The sequence below is a fragment of the Camarhynchus parvulus genome, chromosome 1, assembly GCF_901933205.1.
Source record: "Camarhynchus parvulus chromosome 1, STF_HiC, whole genome shotgun sequence".
NCBI classification, from domain to species: Eukaryota; Metazoa; Chordata; class Aves; order Passeriformes; family Thraupidae; genus Camarhynchus; species Camarhynchus parvulus.
Genome location: NC_044571.1, coordinates 26,412,242 through 26,437,101, shown reverse-complemented (window position 1 = coordinate 26,437,101; position 24,860 = coordinate 26,412,242). Strand labels below are relative to the sequence as shown.

Below are 24,860 nucleotides of genomic sequence, written 5' to 3'. Positions count from 1 at the left end.
AATATAGGCTGTATGGAGTGCTGCTAGTGTGCCAACTGAGGTCTTGCTATTTTCTTTTACTCTAGTAAAGTCTTATCTCTAGTCTTAATTTATGCAGCCAAAAGAGTGTAGGACAATAGTTTTGTTCAGTCCCTCGTAAAATTAACTTTGGACTTATAATCACTTGTCAGGCTTTGTATTCCTGATAACACTATCCATTCCATCACCATCTTTACTGAAACACATAAACAACTTACATCTGTAAGCATTTAGCAATTACTCATGCAAACTTGTCAGTTATATGGGCCCACGTTTCATCACAGCTCACCACTTTCCTTCCATTATTAAAAAATAAGTTATTCAAATAAACATATTTATTACTAAGTAATCTGACTTATCACCAGAAACTATTATCATGGGCTGGATTAAAAGAAATGAAAATAAAGTTAAGAGTGGCAAGCATAGCTATTTCATTTCTGTTTTGACAGACACCAGTTTTAGTTTCTGTTACGAAGCGATGAGTATCAAACATTGTATATAAGGAAAACATGGTATATAAGGAAAAACATTATCAAACATGGTATATAAGGAAAAACATTAAAATTACGCTGACGATGGGACTTTACTGTTATCTGAATAAATATGTGAAGATAGAAAGAACAATTAAAAACTTAAAATAACAGCAGAAGAAAAACTAAAAGTAGTATTGAAAAAATCCAAGCCCAAACCCTAGGACTTTCTGTGTAAAATATGGGTTGAAGGAGGTTGGATTGGTGCACCAGGCCACATCTAAACCCCCTCTCGGGCACCGCAATGTCCCCAGCATCAGGACATGCACCTCCTGTACAATCCACAGGGAGAGGCCAGGGCTTTCCCAGGGCCTGTCTGCTCACCCACTCTAGCCTTTCCTTCAGACAGAGCATATTGGGGCATGCACAGACAGCTGGAGAATGCAGCAGTTCAAAAGGAGGTTACTGATTTACTGTAAGTATTCTGAGTTAACTCCTTTTGAATATCAACCATAATGAGTTACTCCCTCTTATACCTCAATGCTGCATTTCAGCTGGCATTCAAGTAGTGCCTGAGATACATCTTCTTTCAATTATTTTTTCCCTACATTGAGAACATGCAGATCACACCCTCCCAACTAAATTTCTAAAGAAACAAGCTATACAAAATTATGATATTATGACATTCTGCTTCTATAGAAAACCAAGTCACAAAAATCTGCAATCTATCAATTGACTCAAACAGTACTACAATTTTAGTATAAATTACATATACAACTGCTGGAAAGACAAAAGAACATTCAAAAAAACCCCAACGAATCAACAACCAAACCAAGGCCTTTTTGTTTTAATATATTTAGTTACATGCTTTAAACAGGGTGATTTCAGAATTAACACTGAAAAACTGACACTAAACCAAGACTTGGAAGTACAACATTGAAGTGGCTTCTGAAACTGAATGTTACATTTAGAAGTAGTAGCAAAGGGAAACCAATGTTGTAGTCAATTAACAGTATTGTAACAAAATAAAATCTATCTCCTTCCCTCACATTACAGACACCATTTTTTTCTCCTCACCCACACTGTAAGCAATGCTTTTATATATTATATATATAATGTATATATTTTATATAGTATAGATTTTAAATTATTTAATATTACATATAAATATCAAATATTTTAAAGGAAGATTTCTTGGCAGTTACCTATAGATGCAAAGAAAATGATGGCAAGAAAGTCACGTATTGGTTCAATACAGCACATAATCTCCTCAGTAACCATGTGACCCTGAGAAGAGATCAGAGCTCCAGCTAAGAAGCATCCCAGCTCCATTGAAACATCCAACAGCTCTGTGATCTGTTAAGGAATAACAGAGAATCTACTGCTGAGTGACTTTACATATCATTTCACAGTAAAACTATAAAACTTTACATTATACCAAATGCAGGAAATTACTATGTCTTTATGCAAGTTCAACAACAAACAGAATTCAGTGTATGTTTTTCAATGTTCTGCAGTATTGTATTTATACTGAAGACTCACTAATCTAGTTTCTCCCTTTGTGTTACCTCCTTTCCCACAAAAACAAAAATAAATGTCTTAATCTACATTGCAATGCTTTGTGTGACCCTTATGGACAGCATCTGATTTCACAAGTCAGAGAGAGCCTGTGACAGCTTTGGAGCCAGGATAACATAATACATTGAGGTTGTGAAATAAAGCAGTAAGACCAAGGTATTTCCCAGCTGTCAAACAAGAGGGAAAAAAATTAAAATCTAAGCTTGTATTTGGGAGAATAGTCTCAATCTAGCAGAAGTCCCTGGCATAAATTATATTTTATTACTGTAAATTTGATTCAAATGTGCCTGTGTGCTTTACTGAATAGGGATTCATTTAAATGTGTAAAGTAAACTGCTGAAATGAAGCACAATGACTACTTGAAAGAATTCAAGTAGTCATCGTGCTTCATTCTTTTTTAATATTTTAATGCAGTACTAGAAGAAGAGATAAAACATGTAAAGAGACTAAACAAAACACAAAGCAACTGCTTAAGGCAATGCTTGGAATACTAAGAAAAAGCAAACTGCACCTCTGATGTATGGTATAGTATAAAGTATATTTAAAAATAATTACTTCAAAATCACGCAGCTGCAGATGGTCATCTTGCTGAGAAAGGACAATGTTATTAATATTAATAGAACATTTAAAGCCAATGACTTATTTTTATTCTAATTTAGATTAAGCAAGAATACAGTATAGGATATTTATGGACATCATTCATTGTATCTTGAATGGTGTCCACTCCTCCAGTGGAGGAGTGCAAAAGACGCAATAAATGAGTCTCCACACTATGCATAAGATGGCACCTAAAAATAACCCCAAGACCTTTGTGTATTGAAGTAATAATGTCTGAATGCTCATCACACAAGTGCATTTGTGATAACACTCTGTAATTTATTCCAAGATATTTGAGGTGATAAATTGGTTCTGTCAACTAATATAATTAGTTGCTGATCATGCAAAGCAAACAAGGTAATGTAATTCTCATTTTAAAACAAAAGGAATTTCAGTGCCTTTTTTTTAGAACAATTTGAAATTGTAAGAGGGAAGAAGGCAATATATACATGAAGGACTTTAAAGTCACCAAGAGATGAATAAAATTAAGGAAACAGTTATGAATAAGAAACATTTAAGTTCTTCTCAACCATACATTAGTTGTTTTAAAAGTCACAGCCTCTTTTGGATGATTAAGATCCAATACAGCCTATTCAAATGAAGTTGGAATTACTTTTACTACTCAGCTATAATCTTCCCATACTTTAATGCAATCAATTGCAACAGAGCTCTACATCAAAACTTTTATAGCTAGTATTTTAAACATTCCCTTGGACAGGATTAGGTTACCATAAAGGAAGACATGCAGCAAATCTTGTACCAGAATTGCAGGATACTGCACTGTTGTGAGAATCACTCTTCAAGCAAAGAGCAATTTGAGTGTGAAAGAAACATGTTTGTTGAGAAAGCATCAGACATAACTGGAGCAAACTGCATGTCTAGCTGGGAATTCGTTCCCACAGCATAAAAGCTGAATTACACTCCTTCAGTTTATGGCAAGCCAAGTATAAGCTCAAGGGCCTGGTAAAAAAAATAGGCAAGTTTTACTGTTTCTTGTCTAGTCTCTGGGTACTACCCAACTTCAGCTCTACAAAATCCATAGATCACTCTACATACAGAAAAGTGTCAAGTATATCAGAGGGCAAGAAAAGAACCACAAATTACATCATCTTCTTAACACTCTCTTCCCTCCTCCAATTTGTTCTTCAGATTTACAGAATCAATTAGGTTGGAAAAAACCTTTGAGATTATCAAGTCCAACCTTTTATAGGTAGCTTTTTACAGAAATTCCTTTTAAAATTCCCATCTTGGTTGCCAGTTGTCCCATAGTATTACCTACAAGTGGACACACTTCTCAGCTAAACTGTAGCATCAGAGTTTATTATATATAATGTATGGGCACATGTGCACACACATACTGGAGAGGACTTGTTTCACTGGGAGGAAGGCATTTGTAACAGATTTTTTTTATATAAGCAAAACCTGGAGAGTATTGAGCATTTAGTATTCCCACTCTGCTTGCATCATTTCTAATGTTCAGCCTTTACTAAACAGGGCTTCAGCCATTACTAATCCCTGGGCTTTGCACTGTCCTCCTCTCAACTCCTATGTTACAGAAAGCCTTTTCAGTCAAAATTACATTAAAAACTTTGTCAATTTGCATGCTTTTCTCAGCACAACTAAGTTTTCAGTTGTATTCAAGGGTCTGAATTTACTCCAATTCAGAAAGGTTGGTTTGCTTTCACTAGAATAATGGATTTTTATGTTCAAATCTTCTACCACATCAATAAATAAAGAAATAAACATTACTACTATAACATGTTCTGGGTGAATCTCAGCCATCTGTTCAGCAGTTGTTTTGCTTATATTCTCCAATGATGTCTATCTTATAGCTACTCTTCAATCATCACAGAAGCTTAATGAATACGGTAATGCAGTAAAATTAAAATTTTGGTAGAAATAAAGAATTTCAAGCTTTAGTAACTTAGATCTGCTCAAGAGTAAAGAGGTGAATTTTAAGATTGCATTTCAAGAAAGCGAAGCTTTAATGGAAATTGAAACAATTTGAAGTGAACCTTGCAAAAACTCTACCTCAAGTGTGTTTTATGAAATAATTAACTAAAATATTTGAGATTACAGTTCTTCCTTAATCTTCTTTTAATTGATGGAAAAGAGTCCATAAGCAGTTTATTAGCCATTGAGAAGTGCTTCAGGCAAGCAAAGAACAATATTCCAACACTAGTAATGATATCCGTAAGACACTGCAGAAAAACCTCATATATTTTCATATGTAAAGTACTGCAATAACATCACTGTATTTTCTTTTTGGTTTATAAAGCAAACTGGCAATTTGCCTCCACTTGCCGCCAGCATCCCAGGTCAACCATCAGGCAGTGAAACGAGAAGTCACTTTTCCCCCCCATGTATGCAGAGTCCTATAAACGTGTAAATGTAACTGCTGTCCTTCTTGTCAGGCCAGGTTTTATATTTTTCCATTTCTCTTATAACACTCCACAATTTCAGTCTTAAAAAACAGTAAAACTGACTACTGTTGTTCCACACGTTTCCAATACAGCATTTCATCATCAGGACAGTGTTTAAAACAATTTTCCTTGTAATATTTCTTTACATATAGAACATGAAAAAGCAACACTACACCACTGAATGCTTAGGCTGACATATTCTTCAGCTCATCCTGGCAAATACCTTGACTTACAACTACCAGTTTGGCCATTGATCTGAATGATCATGTTTAAGTTAGATTTGTCCTTTATGTTGCAATTCAGGAGAACAGTTCACCAATTCAAACAAACAAACAAACAATCAAACCACTATCTGCATAACTCAAAGCTTGAAAAGGAGTTGCTGAAAGAACAATAATGATCTACTGCACCTTTGTTACTGAAGACAAGGTACATGATTCAAAGATGCACAACTTTGTCTCAGCGTCATCTATACTATTACAGGATTGGCACTTGACACAATCCCCACCTCCCAGCCCTGATCTGCCTAACTAGTTGAAGGATAAAAGGGAGGGGAAGTTCAATTATTCCTGAGAATAGTGGGAACAGAAAGGGTATATTAAGCTCCAAGTCTTATTAAATATCTGCAGGTGTAACAAGTTGCAGTGTTATCCAAGTGACTCAAGCTCAGAAATGCTCAAAAGTCACAACCATACTCAAAGCTCCTCAACTGACATGATAATCCTTATATGAAAATTGCTTACTCACACTGCAGTATAGGAACCTCTTCTGTCTCACCTCCCCTCTTTCCTCCCATACACAATTTGCCCTTATCAGCAGGGAAATGGCAATTCCTGTTTAATTAATCATCTGAGATTTTTCAAACACAGGAACCAAGCAAAATAAATGAACTTTATATATAATGAGCATTACATGTGCTGGTGTTACACATTAATCCAAATACTGAATAAGCTTAGCCAACACTGAAGCATGTAATAAGTAACTATATGCATGGGGCAGGAACACCTTATCATTCCTAGTCTCTTTTTTGTGTATTGGAAAGAATGTGTCCTGCAAAGTAACACAGAACGCTAAACAGTGAGTTAAATTGTTTTATTTAAAAACATATCTCAAATTTCTAAATGGAGCCTCAGAGTCATCTTTGGTTAAGGATGCTAAAATAGGCACTCTCTTATTGCTCCTCTAAAAGATTCAAAAGCTTTTTTAGAATTACACCAGTACAGAAAATTCTGTATTTGCAGATTAATTACACAAGCTCCTTCAGCTTTCTAAGGAAAATCTTTGCAGAATCCATGAGAGTTTAATTGTTTTCCTACCTGGCATCCAAAAACTTAACTTTAACCTTTCCAAAGATATGCAATACTTTTAGCTAAGATGGCAATCACTCATCCTGTGTTTGTATTCCTGACAAAGTACAGCATCTATACCAATTAAGATTGGTTTTCCAGAAGATTTGTTTGTTCACCTATTCAAATCAGCAAGCAAACATTTTTTCACTTTTTAATTTTTTTTAAAGTTTATGTGTTCAAACTATAATTTGTACCATTACTATAATGAATTTATAAATGTCAGTGAATATCAAGCATCTCAACTAGTTCACTGAAGTTACCTGCAGTATCCTTGGTAGCATTCCCTTTGATAAATTATTCATCAACTTTAAAAGGAAAGAATTTTGAAAATGCTGAAGAAGCCTTCTGAGTTTGCAGTATAAATCCAACAAACTCAAACATACTCCCCCCCACCACGCTTGTGTATGCACATGTATTGTGTAAAGTCACACAGACAAACTCCTTGTGTATTTGAAATGCAATTTGGATATAAGAAGCCCAATTCTATGTAGGCCACGGTTTTAATTAAAGTAAATTGCTCTAGATACCATAATATTTTACACAACTTCAGTGGTTTCTTTGCTGTTTTTTATTAAAGTAGTTCTACAAGTGTAATGTTTTCTTGTTAAAAAGTAAAAAGGTGAAACTAGTTTTGTTTCTTCTCTTATTAGAGGACACATTTGAAATATGAATAGCTGTTTAGAGCAATGGAATTTTTAACTCATACAGTAAAAGTCACTAACTAAAGCAATGGTCTCACTAACTTCTTTTTAACCTTCTTCCTGATAGAAGGTCAGGTTTTCCTGTTGGACTGTAGTAACTAAGCTAACACCCCCAGAAAACAGGCACAGGAACTTTTTGGCTTAATTATTCACAGGGGATGTAACAATCTGCACAATCAGGATAATGGAGTGTCAAACCCACAACATTATCAAGGAACTGTTACATTCTGCTCTCCAGCAGTATAGTTTTTCAGAAGGCTGAAACATAAGATAGAAACAAAAAAGGAGAATTCAGGGAAAATTCACTACACCCAACAGGGTTAATCAAAATCCATAAACCTTAAGGCATTTCTCTACTTTCTTGATTTTATCCTAAAATGTGTCTCTCACACAAAAAGAAGATTATTTTATAGTAACAACCATGTTGAGAATTTGCTATTGAAAAGAAATTTATGAGCAGATGTCATAAATGTCATTATCAGTATCTCAAAACCCATCCTGAATAGTTTTCAAGTGCATGAAGTAGCCTACAATTAAAACTCAGATAATGATTCCTAAACTGGCTGTTTATTAAAAGCTAACAGCAGAATTTCAGCTGATTTGCATTCAAATTGTATCTCTTCTTACTCATCTGTGCTATAATGCAGGAATCATCTGCACATTTGGGGTTGTTTTAAAACAATTTAAAACCAGACAATTACAGAGGCACATGTATATGCAATAACACTAAGTGTGATGGCTTTTGTGATACTGATGAAATAAACTATCCCATGTATAAAAATGTTTTATCAATTCAAAGATTACCGTTAACATAAGGAAGGTGAATGCAGTTATCCCTAGAATGAGGATTTCTTTATTCCCTTTGCTTTCTGTGTGCAACTTGCGGTAATACGGTCCTATGAGATAAGTCTTTATAACAAGACATAGAAGAAAAACAGCAGCCAGAGAAAACAGAATTTGGCCAATCAGGATCAGTATTCTCAGAATTTCCTTGAAAATGCTGGAAGAGAAGAACAAACAAAAAGTTTCTTTCAAGTGCTCTCATACTTCCCAACCAGCTCCCTGTACATGAAAATACTGAATTCCACAAATGTTCAAATCAGGAAGGTATTTAGATACATTAGTAAGCACTATTAAGACTAAATTTGCAGAGTGCCCAGAAACCTCTTTTACAGTCTAGAATTTACTTCCATGTTGACTTACAAAGATTTTCATTGACTAATCTCCAAGGTAAGCCATTAGGCACAATAATACTATCACTTAGCCTTTGACAAAAACATGCCCTGCAGGAATAAAGGAAGTGAAGAAATTAATTTGTTTTTTTACAGTAACAAACTTTTCACTGAAAATTTTAATTACCATACAGGATTAAAGCAGCTATAGCAAAGAGATTATTTTCATACAACTACTTTCATATGACTACTACAGGTTTCTACTTCACAACAAGCAGACCAGTAGAGGAAATCTCACTGAACAGAGTGCCTGTTTTCCATGGAACTGACATTAACTGCAGTGCTTTCACATTCATATTGGCAATCTACATACTAATTGCAAGGGCTAGAGAGAAGATCCATACAATGATTTTTTTTACCTGGAATATGTGCTCACTCCTGCTTGAATAAGTGTAGGCATGACAGCTATAAATAAACCAAGCTGCACATCCTGCATCACCAACATGCCAAGCAGTACGCTGCTGTAGTCAATATCCCCTGTACACCAGCAAAGTGGTCATGGAAACAGTCATCAGAAAATATGAATGCTTGCAAACACTCAAATCTAGAAAAGGCTTCATCAAATGGAAGACTAATATAGCTCTTAATGGGCTGAAGGTCATTCAAAGCAGTTTACGAACTTTTTTTCCCCATTAGTAGGTAAATTAAAATGTATCTATAAAGATGTATTAAAATACAAACAAAATATTAATATGAAATTTCTGTTACACAATAAAAACATAGATTTTGCTTAGCAGATAAGCACTAGTTACACATTGAGTGAAATTCCTCTACTGAGAGTATAGAAGCTTTATTCTGAAGACACATTCGAGCCAGCATGTGTAAAATATACACCTTGAATTCTGGCATTAGAATGAATATTCTAGAGGGTGAGGAGTACTTTAACACAATTTGTATGAGGGAGATTTAAGTGGAAGAAAGCACGATGTCAAAACTTTCAAAAGGAAACATTTAGAAGCATTTGAGAGGCTAGAAATATGGCCCTTGAAGGTCCTTATTTGAAAAGCTGTTAGCTATGAAAAAGCATCAGAACTGGTTTCTGTTTCCTGAAGAAGGATGTGAATTTTTTTAATTAACCTTTCTCCCTTGATGACAGGTAGCAGTGGGCTAATCTGGTAACCTCTTAAAAAGTTCAAGGATTCCAGACACTCAGTAAAGTCAGTTCTCAGTGGAGAGTACTACAATGGCTGTACTATGCTGTCTTTGCCCAAAGATGACTGGCTATGTACAAATCAAGTATACTTCCTGGCAAGAATACACACAACACTGGCCAGTGTTAAATAAGGATCATTGTTTGTAAACCAGGCTAAGAGTGGGTTTTGTTTTCATTTTTTAACTAGCTTCTCTTGTAATATTACAAAGTCAACTTCTTTCAAATTTTATTAGATACTACAGTAGTTAAAGTCATATTTACCTTCTTTATCTCCTCGAACACTACCTGCAAGAAATCTGGACACCAGTGGGGTGCTTGACAAAGACAAACAAGTGGAAATGAAGACACTCTGCGTTGGTCTAATTTGGAGCAAGTGCCCCCATAGTAAACCAAAGGCAATCATCAGAACTGTCATGTAGCAGGGTCCTTGCAAAGATATTTTCCATACCTTGGGAAGAAAACAAGATCTTATGACACCTTTCTCACTGCTAAATTACAATGTTTTTCATTGCAAATAAGCAGTTTAAGATGTGTGATTTGGGGCTGTAGTACTGGGGCACAGATTAATGGGCTGTCACATTATATCACCTACTCCCAATTTACAACACTGAGTAGATATTCTACCCCAAAAGACTCCCTACCAGAAACCAGGTGAATTTCCCAAAGCCTACAGACAAATTATGGGCCAAATGGTCCAGCATGGGTTGAAATACATTAAAATTATCAAATGAAAGACCAGTTATTGGATGTGATTCTAAGATGAGGAAAAAATGGGTGTGGCAAAACCAGTCACCAATACCAGTAACCCACCCCAAACTAGTGCAGAAGCAAATCTGAAGCAGCAATTTACCTACTACAGTTTAGGAACCCTTGAATTACTGATTTTTATCTTGGATTTTAGATGGACTAGAAATAGCAGGTAAGGCTAAATGGTCATAAATTGCAACATAATTAAAGCTTTTGTAGTATCATAAACTCACAACCATCGGTTTAGGAACAGATCAGAAAGTGCAATTCTCTACATATATACAGTCTTCACATATTTGTAGCCATACTTTCGACTATTAAAATTCTAGCTAGTTTATAACTTTTTCTTTTAAAATTAAGACCAAAAGAAACTTGTAGTTTTTGCTGAATTCTGGTGGCCACATAATTTAATATTCCAGATTGTGTTAACATACTTGCTTAATCAGTTTATTAGCCAGCAGACTATGTATTATCAATTCAGTATGGAGTACATAAACTTTCAGATTTTTTTATAACAGGAATGGCAAACATCATTGACATTCCATAACAGCAACTGCACATTACTGCATGTTAAAATAAAGCAGAAATGGACTGTCAAACTGTGAGAGATTTTTCTCAGAATCAAACTGTTTTACTAAAATAGGGAGTAAATGCAATTTTTTTGAGACACTGAATAAATAATGCATTCTGTTCTTTCCAAAGTGCAGAAGCAAATGTCACATTTGTCTTTTCAAAAATGTACAAAGCTACACCAGTGTATTGTAGGGAGTGTGTAAAAATCTAAAATATAACTGAAATCTGCAGTTTCAGTAATTAGAAATTAAATCCCTTAATGCAGATACAGTATTAAAAATACCTTTCTTAGTCTTTCAGGAGAAAATTCCAGACCAACTAGAAAGAGAGTGAAGAATACACCAAACTCTCCTAATGTCTCCACCTGTACAATAGACTTAGGAAAAAAAAGAAAAGAAATTAGTGCACAGCAGTTGACTTATAATACAAAATTTTAAGTACACTACAAAACAAATTGATTCTCATTACATTTCCACAGGTAGTTCACTTGCTGTTCATATGACAACAGAAGTTCCCAGAGCACCTTTGGAGTGCAATTATTTTTCCCATCACCTGGCTGATACTAGGTAGTAATTTGGTGGGAGAGTGCTGGTCACCCAATGTGCACATGTGCATTGATCTTGGTAAGTGTGGAGGAATACATCTGATCCAGGTGGCTTGGCTGGCAAGCTGCAGATTGAGATGGAGACTGAACTCTCAGTGGGAGCCTGCAACAAGGGTCAGTGAACTACCAACCTTTGTGATAACCAAGGGCACGAAGATGAAGAAGGCAGAGAGCCTTCTGAATGGTCAGACTGGAAAATCTCCTTAACAGTAAGCTTACTAGCTGATTGAAAAAAAATAGGCTATGTTTTATGCATGTATTAGATCTCCAAGGCTTGCATTCCACAAGCTGCTTCTTGCTAGTTATTTTATTGGTCTATTGGTATAATCTTTCTGCTAGACTGTGGTTGCTGTGGTTCTCCATCCTACAGGCTCCACACATCCATCTCTCAGACCAGCATAATTACCAACCAGCCTTTGTGCTACAGAGAGAAGGATTCAACAGGAAGAAAAGTGGTGGTCTTCCTCATCACAACAGAAAAATGGGGATATTTCTGGCTGGCAGCTGGTGTACCCTCAGGGTTCTCAGGCCAGTTCTGTTCAATAGATGCAGACATGTATCAGTGATCAGAAGGGAGGAGGTGAACACACCACTCACAAGTTTGCTGCTGATAACAGGCTGGGAGGTGCTGTTCACTCTTTTGAAGGACAAGATGCCTTGCAGAGGGATGTAGATACACTGGAGCATTAGGCAATGATTAAGGAGGAATTATGTAACAATTCAAAATGCTGGATTCTGATCCCCCTGGGATGGGGTAATGCCAGGCACAAGTATGGATGAGGAGAGGAGTGGCTGAAGAGCAGCCCTGCAGAGAGGGATCAGGGGGTGCTGGTGGACAGCAGGTTCAGTGTGAGACACCAGAGGGCAAACCCCATCCTGGGGTGCATCAAACAGAGCATCACCAGTCACTCAAAATTATCCTGCTGTATTCAGTGTTGGTGTGGCCTCACCTGGAGCACTCTGTGCAGTTCTGGGCCCCACCATGGAAGGAGGATGTGAAGGTCCTTGAATGCATTCAGAAGAGGACAAAGCTGGTGGAAGGCTGGAAGGAATGTCCTGTGAGGAACAGCTAAGGACTCTGGGTTTGCCCAGCTTGGAGAAAAGCAGGATGAGGGGCAACCTCATCATTCTCTACAGCTTCCTGAGGAGCGGAGCTGGACAGGGAGGTGCTGAGCTCTTCTCACTGGTACGCACTGACAGGATGAGTGGAAATGGTTCTAAGCTGCCCCAGGAGAGGTTCAGACTGGACATTAGGAGTGAAGAGGATGGTGAAACCCTGGAACACTCTTCCTAAAGAGCTGATTGATGCCCCAAGCTTGCCAGTGTTTTAAGAGGCATTTGGACAATACCCTTAACAATATGCTTTAACTTTTGGTCAGCCCTGAAGTGTTCAGGCAGTTGACTGGAATAGTCAATTCTATTCTAAAATCCTAGTATTTCTTTTCTATGTATTTACAGGCCAGAGTAGATGAAAACAAGGTTTATCATCAATTACAGAAGTGGAGATGGAAACCGTCTTTTCTGCCAGATTAGAATCTGCCTGCCTTCTCAGTTCCTCAGACATTCAACTTTTTTAGGAAATGGAGAAGAGACCAAACACAAGAGACCCAGTCAACAAGAGTATTATCCAGGTCAATAATGTATAATCACCGCTTCACAAGAAAAAGGCAAGTCACTTAAACTGTCCTTGAGAAACCTCTTTCATATCTGCTCTGACCACATCATCTTCTTCAATGTAAGTGTCCTGAAAATTTGTTGTTGGGTCTCTTTCTCATGCCAAGCTTACAAACTTGTTTCTCAGTCTAAGTGATTGAACTTTCCAGACATTTTCAACCCAGAAATTATGTACAGCACAGAGGTTGAGATTATTTCATCTCTTCCAATCAACCAAATCCTACAATTTCTACTAATCCCTGCTTTTGAGCTCAACAGTCATTTTCAACAGAAGCCCACATAGGAGCAGATGTTAAAAAGACAGTAAGTTCCAAGTGGTTTCATGGATATCAATGCAACAGACGCATGCAACTTAAGCAGGCATTACTGTGCAGCCCTAGCATGTGTTCTGTTCTGCCTGCTGGCTAAACAATCTGTTAATGCACACCGGAGCACTTAATGAAAACATGTCCAGCCAGCCCCAGCTCACGGTTCCACAGCAGCCACTAATCAGGGTACACGTGATGGAGCTAAAAAGGTTCAAAAGACCTCAGGAATGTGGGCAGGGTACTGGGAAAGGAACAGGGGGACCAGGGTGGATGAAAGCACTACAGAGGTGCAAAATAACTCTCCAGAAAGCCAAGCTATGTTCCTTGAGGAACTCTTTGTTTTAAATGCTTCCTCCATTGTCAACATTAACTTTTTGCAAGTTTCTGTATGTTTTATGTCATAAACAAATAATAATAATAAATTTTATGACATAAATATATTTTATGTCATTTCAATAATTTGGCTCCCAATTGTGATGTGTTATGATTAAAATCAAAAAGAAAGAAAAAAAAACCACCTGACATAAAACATCCACAACACATAACCTTCAGTTTTCACTTTCAACAACTGTCATAATTTTATAGGAGAAAAAAAGATTGAAAACAAAATTATTCAAAGACAAAATTTGAAGCTCTCCTCTTGTAAAGATTCAGGTTTGGGAATATCTTTTTTTTTATTACATTTGAGGCTGACAATACCATATCCTTTTAAAACTACTTTTAAAGATTTCAATGAATTCAATCAGTCAAGAACTAACTTGCACACTTACCTTGATACTATTTAGTCCTGAGGGTCCTAAGAGTACTCCACAGATGATATATCCAAACATGGTTGGCAATCCTATTGTTGTACACAGCCAGCCACACGGCAAAGACAACATTCCTATTGTCACAATATCCTAAATAGGTAAGAGGTACAAAGGCATTAATATAAAGGACACATAAATTTGGGATGAAATTGAAGACTATTATCTTTCAAAAGACAAACAGCACTGTAAAATTAAATGCAGACTGCTTTGTGTGAAAAGAAAACAAAACTTCTGCAAATCAACCTCAGTGCTGCTGCAGGTGTAAGCACAGCAGTTTTTCAGGTGAAGCAGATGAGGTACTGACCTTAAGTAACCGGGGGACTTTGAATCAATTTATAAGTATTTTAAATATATTATAGAAAGTAGGCAATTTCCTGGGTGGAATGACACCTTGCATTTAAACATGGTGAAACAGAACTGGTTTGGGTTTTATAATTAAAACAAAAATCTCAATCCAGTTACTCTATATAAAGCACAAATACAATCAAACCTCTACCATGTCTATGTATTTTTCAGTATCCTTTTTTCATCACAAGGCACAACCAGGTAAATTCTCTCTACTGACAACACGCAAGTGGCTTATTAAGCACAGCAGTAGCTTTAACACTTAGTAGTCTGAGAGAAGGGACAGTGCCCCAAAGGTGCAACAAGAGAAGCAAAATAAAAACAGAGAGTGGCATTGTGATCAGTCTTGTGAAGACAAACCTAAGAGTAGGGAAGACATGGCTGAATCACCATAGATGGGGGAGTCACGAATGCTGGAATAACTTCAGACAGACAAATGCTGAAACTATACTCACTCCAACCAAGTAGTACTGACATGCAAACTTGTGGGACTAAATCCAAAAGTGAATAAGAATGTCTCTAAAATTATTACCTTTATGAAATGATGGTCAGCACGAGGAATGGTTGAGTCTCTGGGTTTAGTAAGGATATACTGATTGTTCTGAGAATCAATAAGCATACTAAGTCCTAAGTCATCTTCTACTTCTCTTTTTGAAGCATTTCTTTTGGAGTTGGCTTCATCTTCTTCCACCCTTAAAACAGCTTCAAAGTTTACACCTCTTACCTTTTTAAAAAAAAAGAAAACAAATCATCGAACAAACTAAAAAAGGGGAGTCAATTAAGCATATTGTAATAACAGAAGGACTATTAGCTGTGCTTGAAGTTTCTACAGAACTTGTTGACACCAACTAAAAATACTGCAGGTTTCTTCTCTAAAAATCTTTCAATCTCTTTATCAAAACTTGATGTCTTTAAAAGTAACATTTTCTTACCTTGAACAAAATCAACTGGAGATTACGAAGTGATATTCAGTTCACAAAATTCTGAACTAAAGACTGCATTCCAAGTTAAGAAAAGGTCACTATCCTGTAAATTTGAAGGAGATATTATAAGAGCTGTTCCTACCTAGTTATTTTCAGGATTTTCTTTCTCAGAACAGCAATTCTTGAACACAGGTTGTAGTGCAGATTTTTTATTTTATTTTTACCTGCTACGCTTCACTATTTGACTATATTTTAATAGAAGATTGTGTCTTTATCAGCATATTGATTACTGTATTAAAGCTTCTCTATTCTAAAATTCCACTGTGTAGTTTAAAAAACGTTCCTTGCAAGGATGGAGAACCACACAGACCTCAAGGCTGCACTTCATGATTCCTTTCAGGGATGGAGCCTCAAGCAGAAGAGCAGGGAGAGTTCCCGGTGCGGCCGGAGAGCGCCCGCTCGGCTCCGACGGGGCCGTTCCACCCGCGCGGGACAGCAGAGGGCGCTCCGCCGGCCCGGCCCGGCCCCGCCGCCCGGTGCGGCTCCCCCGGGCACGGCCGCTCGATCCGCTGCACATCAAATAAAAATGCTGCTTCCACTTCCTCTCGGATCGAGCTCAACTACAAAAAACCCGAAAAAAACCACACACGGCTTGGCTCTCTGCTACAGAGAAACCGGTTTTGCCTCCTCAGCAGAACTCAAGAGCTATGCTCTATGCTCGCCTCGGGAGTCAACCTGGAAATCAACAAAAACGTCCCAAGAGCAGAAGCCAAATAAACTGTAACCCGTGATTATGCAAACAGGGGCAATTTAGGGAGTCTATTTGAGGATGGAAAAATGAGACACAAGAATAAACTGATGTAATCCTGGCTCTAGAGACATATAGCCTTACCTGAAGGATACTGTGCCATCATGCAACATAAAAACAAGGATCAGCACAGGTAGGCCAAGGTACAAAACGCAAAGGAAGTCAGATGTGGAAGAATGTAACATCACAAACACATTTCAGGTCTTTCCTTTGAAAAATGTATCTTTTCCCAGACTGTGAAAACCAACTGCAAGATTCTTGCTCTCCCATAACTTTCTCAAGAAAATTAAAAAGTGGAGATGATGCTGAACATGGTAACTCCATATCCTGCAAGTTCAACCATCACAGTCCCCATCACCACAGAGATGCCATATCTATCACAGGTACATCACTCAGATGTACCACACTTGGCCCTGTCAAAGTGGCAGCTTCAGGAACACTTTCAAATCAAAACCACAGAAATCACTAGCAAAAAGGAGCAATTACTCCTGTTTGCTCATTCTTTAACAATCACTAAAATCCTAACAACTATATAACACAAGAGAAACACACGGCAAACATCAACTACAAATAAATGCACTCCAATGAAATGACTGAGTTAAAAGCATCACTCACAGATTTGTTGTCATCAAAGGCATGCTCTTCTATTTCCTCTTCCAATCTATCAGCTGCCTTCCTGACATCTTCCAGAATTTCATCAAGCATTGACAGGCTTTTGTTTTGGTGCTGCATGTTCTTAAGGGCTTCAACCTGGTGTTTCTCTGCTGCTAGGAGTTCAACATATTCCATTTCTTCCTGTTGAATTTTACAACATAGATAAAGTGTTGGCAGGCCTTTGAGCAGAAAAAACATCTGACATAAATGTGTGCTTCTTTTGACACAAAACATTTTATCAGTGGAATTGCAAAAGCAATATAAACATAATAAAGATATTTAAAGATTGCTTTTTCTTGTGCCAATTTTCATTGGGTAAGTGGGCAAGAAAACAAAACAACCAAACAAAATATCCACCAATAGCCTTTTCTATTACATTAAACATAAGACCTGCCCCAAGATTATGATCCAGAAAATACAAGAAAGGATTTACTTTGAGAAACTCTAGGAAACATTTTAGAGCCAAATAAAGTTTAGAACTTCGTGCTTTTGAAGTGAAGCATAATACCTTGAAAGCACAGCTATACTATCTACAACAAACAAATTAAATGTAAAGCACAATGCATCTTAACTTTATAAGCCCTTTTATAAACATAGGAAGAGGTCTGTTTATGGTTTTCAAAAATTACAGTAACTGTGGAAACAGGAAGAAAAAAAGAGCTGCGGTAGAGATGAGCAGCCAATCACCCTAGCCAAGCTTCCTGTTCATGTTTCCCAAAAAGCACTTTTCCAATCAGAATTAAAACACGTGACTTTTCACCCTATTTCAGTTTGGGCCTCTTATCAACTTGCAGTGACAACTTCTGAAATTACTAGGTTTCTGAAGTAAAAAGAGAAAATATGCTGATAAGGTTTGATATGGTGTGAAAATATTTCAGTAATTTCCCTGATAAAGTTATGATGTTTCAGGTTCAAAAAGATAACTAAAAAGCTTAATTTACTGACAACTGGGTCTAACACCTTTTACATAGTTACCATGACAGTAACCAAGCAGAATACTTTGTGTATTGACAGAACAACTTGAGGGTTTTGGGGAAAAAAGATTCTTTCCTTTATATGCCTCTATTCTTTTAAAGATTGTTGAAAGAACAGCTGTAAGGAAACACACACAAGGGCAGGGCTCCTTTCAGTTAGATTCTGGATGCTGAGAATACCAGGATGAGAGAGACCCTTCTTCTGCTCTTTTAAAGAGCCAATATAATTAAAAAGAAAGAAAAAAAAAACGGGCAAAAAACATTGCAAATAATCTATAGGCCTGACCAACTCCCAGAATACCCGGATCAGAGAGACCCTTCTTCTGCTCTTTTAAAGAGCCAATATTATTAGAAAGAAGAAAAATTTTAAAAGGCAAAAAAATGCAAGCAACCTATAGGTCTGACTCAGTTCCCAGAAAACACAAATTGCTGTCTCCAGATGCCCTGCCCCTGCCATGCTCAGTTAGAAATCAGAGAACACAGAGCTCCCATAGGTGTGTGTTTTATCTGCCTACCCTCCATAGATATCTTCAATAACCTGAGCTTATAAAATGGCCCTAAACATCTATGCTTAAATAACTGGAGTGTCTCCTCCCTCACACATTTGCAGATGGACATTTTTCCCCTTGGAACCTGCAAGAACATGCACAAAATTCAGTCAATTCCTTGATGCCAAAAGAATATGTTGAGTACAACCAGTAACTGTAGCCGAACCCTTCTGAAATCTTGACAGTCAGATGAATGCCTCTGGTTGTGAGGAAACCACAGCACTGGTGTCTGCTGGTGTTTAGAACTATCATAGTTACACCCTCATGGTGAAAGCTACCCAGAGCCCAAAATAGCTGGAGCTGGGAAAAATGTAACTAGTAATGTGTTTGGCCCAATGTCAACAATTAGTTCTTATGCAACACGTAAATAGGAGACACAGTCATTCTCATACAGCCTCAAGGAAAAACATTTCCTATCTGTTGCTCTCTGCTAACAGACACAGCTCAAAAGATGTAAGAAACAGCCCCCATATGAGCTGCAGATTCTCTGCTAATTCAGCAACAGCTTAGAACACAAGGTGAAATTGATAATGGTGAGATTCTTTCCCCTCAAAAATGGAAGAGGTTTTGGGTGCAAGGAGCCCATCTTAGTCCTTTCCATTGGCCAAGACAAACAGGGTGAACAGAGCTAAAGGCAAACCACATAAAAAATAATGTCTAATTTCAAAGAATTCAACTTTCCCTGAATAGCAAGGTAGAAAAGCTTTGAAAAAATAAGAGTTTAGCTGCAAGTTCCTTCACTTAATGAAGATTAAGGTTTTTGTAGTCTATTAAAGTGGCATCTGTTTCCACCAAGAGACAAATGTGATAGCAGTAGACTGGGTCAACCACAGGCAATGATGCCCATAAAATGTTAATTCAAACAACCTGCTACATGCTAAGAAGAAGTGCATCACAGTACAAACACTGTTCTGCAACTCAGGCTGGGATGGGAGACACGATCACGAGGATAACAAGCAATCTCTTAAGCAAAGTAATACAGATAAGGATTGTGTACTTAATATTGTGTACACCTGAAAACATATGAGCAAAATGAAGATTAAGACTTTGGGGCAATGCTGATTCAGAATACAGAATTGCTGTTGCTCTCCACTGTGTATTCAGAGACAAAAGCATATGCAGAAGAGGCTGCATCTTTGCAATACTTGCAAGTAATTTTTTTCCACCCATGTCTGATTAGAAGGCATCCAAAAAATTAGAAACTAATTAAAAAGTAGGTAAGGTTTTGTTGCTTTTTCCTGAACTTCCAAAGAGGATCCTGGAGCAAAAGACAGCAGAAACCATCTTCAGTGCTTCTTTCTTACGTCCCCCTGCCCTACACTCTGAATGATCCCACTACATTTTTCCACAGCAGCAGAACCAGCAAGAAATGCATCGGACATACAAACATATCCCAGCACTAATGTCTTCCAAGCATTTCTACTCAACACAAATAAAATAATAAAGGGAGGAGTCCAGCACCCCCTACATTTATTTGTATTTTCCATTCATTCACTGTTTAAAAAATAGATGTTCTATGAGAATACCAACAATATCATTACAGCAAAATGAAACTGGGACAAAGTTGGACCTACTCTGTCTTATGAACTAAGTACAAGTCCAAAACATATGTATCCCATGCCATTTTAATCTTTTTGGCATGCATTTTTCCATATCTTTTGCTTCTCTTTATACAACAACTATAAGGTTAGAACCAAAAATATTCTGTTTGAATAACCACATGCACGGCATAAGAAGGAAGGTGCAACAGATTGCTCACTCAAGTAAATATTTTGAAAATACAAAAAAAAGCCTACACAATCCACTTCAGCAAAAGTAAACTTTTGACAGGACACAGCTCTAAAACACATAATTGTACACAAAGCCCTCCTTCTAGAAGAAGCACCATTCTCAAGTTCAAGGATAAATGACTTCATTATTTTACAGTAACATTACCAAGAATTAGGTAAATGGGAAAGAAGGTTCTGGAATGCCTCACTGCTGCTCTTTTACAAGTTCTGAGAAAGAAAAAAGGTGGAAAACCAAGTAAAGCCAATGACAATTTCTATGCAGCAGAGGCTGCCACTACCTTATATAAAGTATCACTATACAAGTCATATAAAGCAGTTCATTGGAATACATCTAGATCCAAATTATCTCCTATTCAAATTTGTTGTAATTCTGTCTTCATTTCCACTGCACAGAATCACTCCACTCTGCCAAGTTTACATCCTAATTTCTGCTTCCACCAGCCTATCTTGGCACAATTCACTGGACACCTTTACTGCACATAATTTCTTTCCAACTTCACCTGTCAAGGTCTGCACATTTCTTAGAACAAATGCCCTTCAGAGACTCTCACAACTCAAATGCTAAATGCCAATTACATTTTTATTCCTTCTCTTGCTCCCTTGTGCAAGGGCAGCTTCTTCTTTTGGAAGACAGAATATAAAGAAAATTCTTAATATATTCCTCCAGTGGTTGAGGAGTAGAGAAAGGACAAGAGCAATTCAAATACCAAATACACTAAATTGCATTTTCTCTCAATGGGAGACTTTCAGTACACAGTCTGAGCACTACCAAGTCCAGAAGACAGTGGCAGATTGTGCTCAACCTAATGGCACACAGGAACTCAAACTTTCCATGAAGTATCTGTGTTCAACTGTTACTCATCTGGGTTTTTTCTTGGCAAAGTTATTTCAGCTAACTCTTTCTTGGAAGCACTGCATTTCAAACCCGCACTTCTTAGGCTAGAAGTGCAATACTGAGTTTAAAAATCTAGTCACCTACTGTTTTGCACATCCATTTTACTCATATCTATACAAACATGGAAATGAAAGACAGCAAGTCACTCTGTTTTAACTGTGGACTTTGATTGAGCAATTCTCATTTAAAATGGAAAAAACAGTATTTCACCATTTGATGGCATTATTTCCACTCAGCTAGTGCCACTGGCTTGTCTAGTGCAACTCTGCTATGTGCACTGATTCACTCTTCTTATTCCTCTCCCTTTAACATTATATTTGCCATAGGTCCTCTGATTATGTTTAGCTTTGACATAAGAACTATTGACTGCTAATAAGTTTTAAGCTCTATACCAGAATTACTTGTAAATTTACTAATAAAAACAAATACTTCATTAAACAGTAAACATTGCAAGTTCTTTGTAGATACCCTCTTTTATTAAAACAGACTGAAACTGTGCCATAATAAAGCTAAAATCACAAGTAGAATATGAACACTCTAGTAACAAACATGGGGAAACCAACCTTAATTGCAGCTTCTCTCAAGGCCTCCAACCTCTGTCTACTGCTTTCTTTCATATTTACAACATCTTTGTAGTCACCCTGTAGAGCTCTCTGGAGACCATGGATCGCCTGAAAGACTGAGTTTTCACTTTCATTTAGCTCCTTTTGGAAAATTTCAAAGGTGTGCACCTGAAAAAGTTTCTCTTCATCAGACAGTCCTGCATCCTTCTCAACTGCTCTTATGGCATTTTTTAGTTTGTTGAGAACAACGTTCTTTTGGCGAAGAAGACCAGAGAGTTTTCTGCAGCTCTCCAACACCCACTGCTTCCTCTGAGTGATCCCAGCCCCCTTCCCACGGTGCAGCTTGATTGCATGTTTCACCACATCTTCACGTTCTGCAGGGCTGGCTAACGGGCCACAAGGCAGCGAAAACAACGTCCACAGGGAAATAAATCCAGTCGCCTTCATCCTTCACTTTTTATTCCTCTTGGGAGAAACTGATCATCCACAGCTGCTCAAAGCTTTCTGCTACATGGTTTCTGCATCTCCAGTATGCACAGCAGGCTGCAAGATAGTACCAATCAGTTATCAAATATGGTAATGTTGCAGTGTTAGATCAAAGAAATGTAGAAAATAAATCCAAGACTGCCACCTGCACCACAAGCCTTAACAGAACACACATAGTTTTCTTCACTCAACGTTTATGAAAACCAAGAAATAGTCCAAGGCTACTGACAGATTTTTGTTTTCCCCTTGACTATTTCCTAGATAATATCTTGTTTTAAAAGCAGTGACTGGAAAGCTTAGTCACGTTACATGATGCTTATCTGCACTTCTTACATGAAAGAAAAGCCTTTAAAAATATCAAGCCATGATGTCATAGGTTGCATTTCAACCCAGCACTAGAACTCATTATTCTTAGCTGTCAGTAAATCTCCTGTCTCTTCTAAAACCTATCCTAAAACATTGTACCATAATCATTTGTTATTTATAAAGTCTCAGAAGCATTAACAAATTCAACTACAGACATTCAACAAACATAAAAATAAAAAACTTAACTGAATCAGATTACAGTATGAATCATGATTGTGGAAGAAAGAACAGCAAAACTTCCTGGACTTCTGAGTGCTACTAGTTTGGATCAAAAACCTCCTCAACCTGAAGGGCTGCAGGGCCCTGAGGTACTTTATGTCTAAACCTATTAGGGATCTTCTAGATTTTAAAGTAAATTACAAAAACACTAAATCAATTAATTCATCAATTCATTTCCCAGCAACTACTTGAAAATCTATACTCAAACTGCTGTATTTAATTTTAACACCAGGCAGGACAGAATTTAAAAACTAATTTCCTTCCGTCAGAACATAGAAGGAACTACTGACATTATTGCACAAAATAAAGTTTTATTTTCTTTTAAAAAATCCAAACAAACATAAAAACCCTCAAAAAACCCCTCACACCACAAAGTTACACATAATATATAAAATTTTGTACTTGGCCTTCTAAAAATTCACATCACACACAACATGTTAACAGATCATCAGTACAGCAGGTATTTCCCTAAAAATTTAGTTAGTCTTGATCATTGGGCCAGCAGCCTTAATCAGGAATCAGCACATGGACAAGGGCATCTGGAAGCAGTCTGCCTAAGAGAGAATCTTGTTTTCCTACAAGACAGTAGCAGTCACAGTCCCAGATATCCAAGCCGGCCATCGTCAACACATGGAATGAGCTCTGAGCAACCTGGTCTAGTAGAAGATGTCCCTGTCCACGGCAGAGGGCTTGGAGCCACTGGTCCTTACCGTTTCCAAGCCAGGCCATTCTGTGATTCCCCGGCAAGGGAACATGGCAAACATAGTCATGCACTACCTTCATTTGTTAAAAGCCCTCCCATCTCTGTTTCAGAGAGAAATGAGAAAATCTGTCTGTGGGTTGGTTTATTTCTTTTTTCAATGCGTGAAATGCGAGCCAAAGTATTTAGTTACTATTCGCTGACTGTGGGCTAGGGTTTAATAACACAAAGAGCTAAAACATTTAAACTTAAGAGCTGAAAGTGCAATCAAAGTAGCAAAAGCATGTCACTATAATCTCAATAAAATAATAAAGTACAAACATTCCAGGACTTTGATAAAGCTGTGGAGCTTACTACCTTTAAGGAATCAGGAAAATAACAATCCTCACAGTCTGGCAGAGTTCTAGAGTGAAATTTAAGGAAATATTTCTTCATATATACAAACTAATGCTCCTCCTGTTTAGTAGGCTTGGGACAGAGATTTTGCTAAATATATATTACAAACTATTTCTGCAAGAAAGAAGGAGAATAAAACATCCAGTGTATATCCAAGGCGAGTAAAAGACTGCACGTCTTACGTGGTACATCAAACCACATAACTAAATTTTGAGCAGAGATTTACACCAGCAAAGTTCACTCCTTGTTGCGCTGCGCAAACTTAGCACTGTGGTTCACACATGGGGACAATTTTGTTTCTGTGCTGTTTACTTGGCTAGCAAAAACTGTTTAGAGGAGTGACACCTGGGGCAGTGCTCAAAAGCTCGTAAGGGATTAAAGATCTCACGTACCAAAATAAATTATGTGATGATGAGCACAAAAAACCCCCCCAAAAAAACAAAAAAAACCAAATCAAGGCAAAAAAACTAACACTCCTCTCCATTCACCACCAGTAAGTATCAAATCGGAGGGGGAGTCCTTATTTAAACAGCATTTGCTTCCTGCTGGATGGCAGCTCATCTTCCCCCTTTTTCCTTCCTGAATACGACACTGTAGCACCAGATTTCATCAAGCTGGTAATACCGGACCCTGCCTCCAGAACCCCCCTGGGAATGTCCGTGGGTTCGCCTCCCCTCGCCCCTTTCCCAATGCCAGCTCCTGCCGGGAGCCGCAGGCCGGCCGGGGCCGGGGCCGTGCCCGCCGGGCACCTCCGCCCCGGTGCGCTCGCACCTGAGCGCGATGGCAGCTCCGGGGCCGCTCCCCGCGGCAGGCCGGGCGGGCGCCGGGGCACAAGGGGAGAAGAGAAGGAGATAGGCGGAGCGCGGGGGAGACCGGGCCGGCTCCCTCTCCCTCATGGCGGCGGAGGGACGGGGGAAAAGAGGCGGCTGCCCCGCCCGGCGCTTCGGCAGCGACGCT

General features: G+C 37.9%; 1 protein-coding gene across 1 annotated transcript in view; it reads right to left on the bottom strand.

Moving 5' to 3' along the window:
• The window catches only part of TMCO3 (transmembrane and coiled-coil domains 3), a 33,246-nt gene that overhangs the window by 8,151 nt on the left and 235 nt on the right, over nt 1–24,860 (bottom strand). The window contains exons 2-10 of the mRNA XM_030963828.1: nt 21,737–22,279; nt 16,928–17,107; nt 15,114–15,305; nt 14,198–14,326; nt 11,125–11,217; nt 9,783–9,969; nt 8,728–8,845; nt 7,941–8,136; nt 1,694–1,844 (exon numbers count right to left, since the gene is read on the bottom strand). Coding sequence (XP_030819688.1) covers nt 1,694–1,844; nt 7,941–8,136; nt 8,728–8,845; nt 9,783–9,969; nt 11,125–11,217; nt 14,198–14,326; nt 15,114–15,305; nt 16,928–17,107; nt 21,737–22,183 — 1,693 coding nt within the window. The 5' untranslated portion in view covers nt 22,184–22,279. The remainder of the gene's footprint in view (nt 1–1,693; nt 1,845–7,940; nt 8,137–8,727; nt 8,846–9,782; nt 9,970–11,124; nt 11,218–14,197; nt 14,327–15,113; nt 15,306–16,927; nt 17,108–21,736; nt 22,280–24,860) is intronic.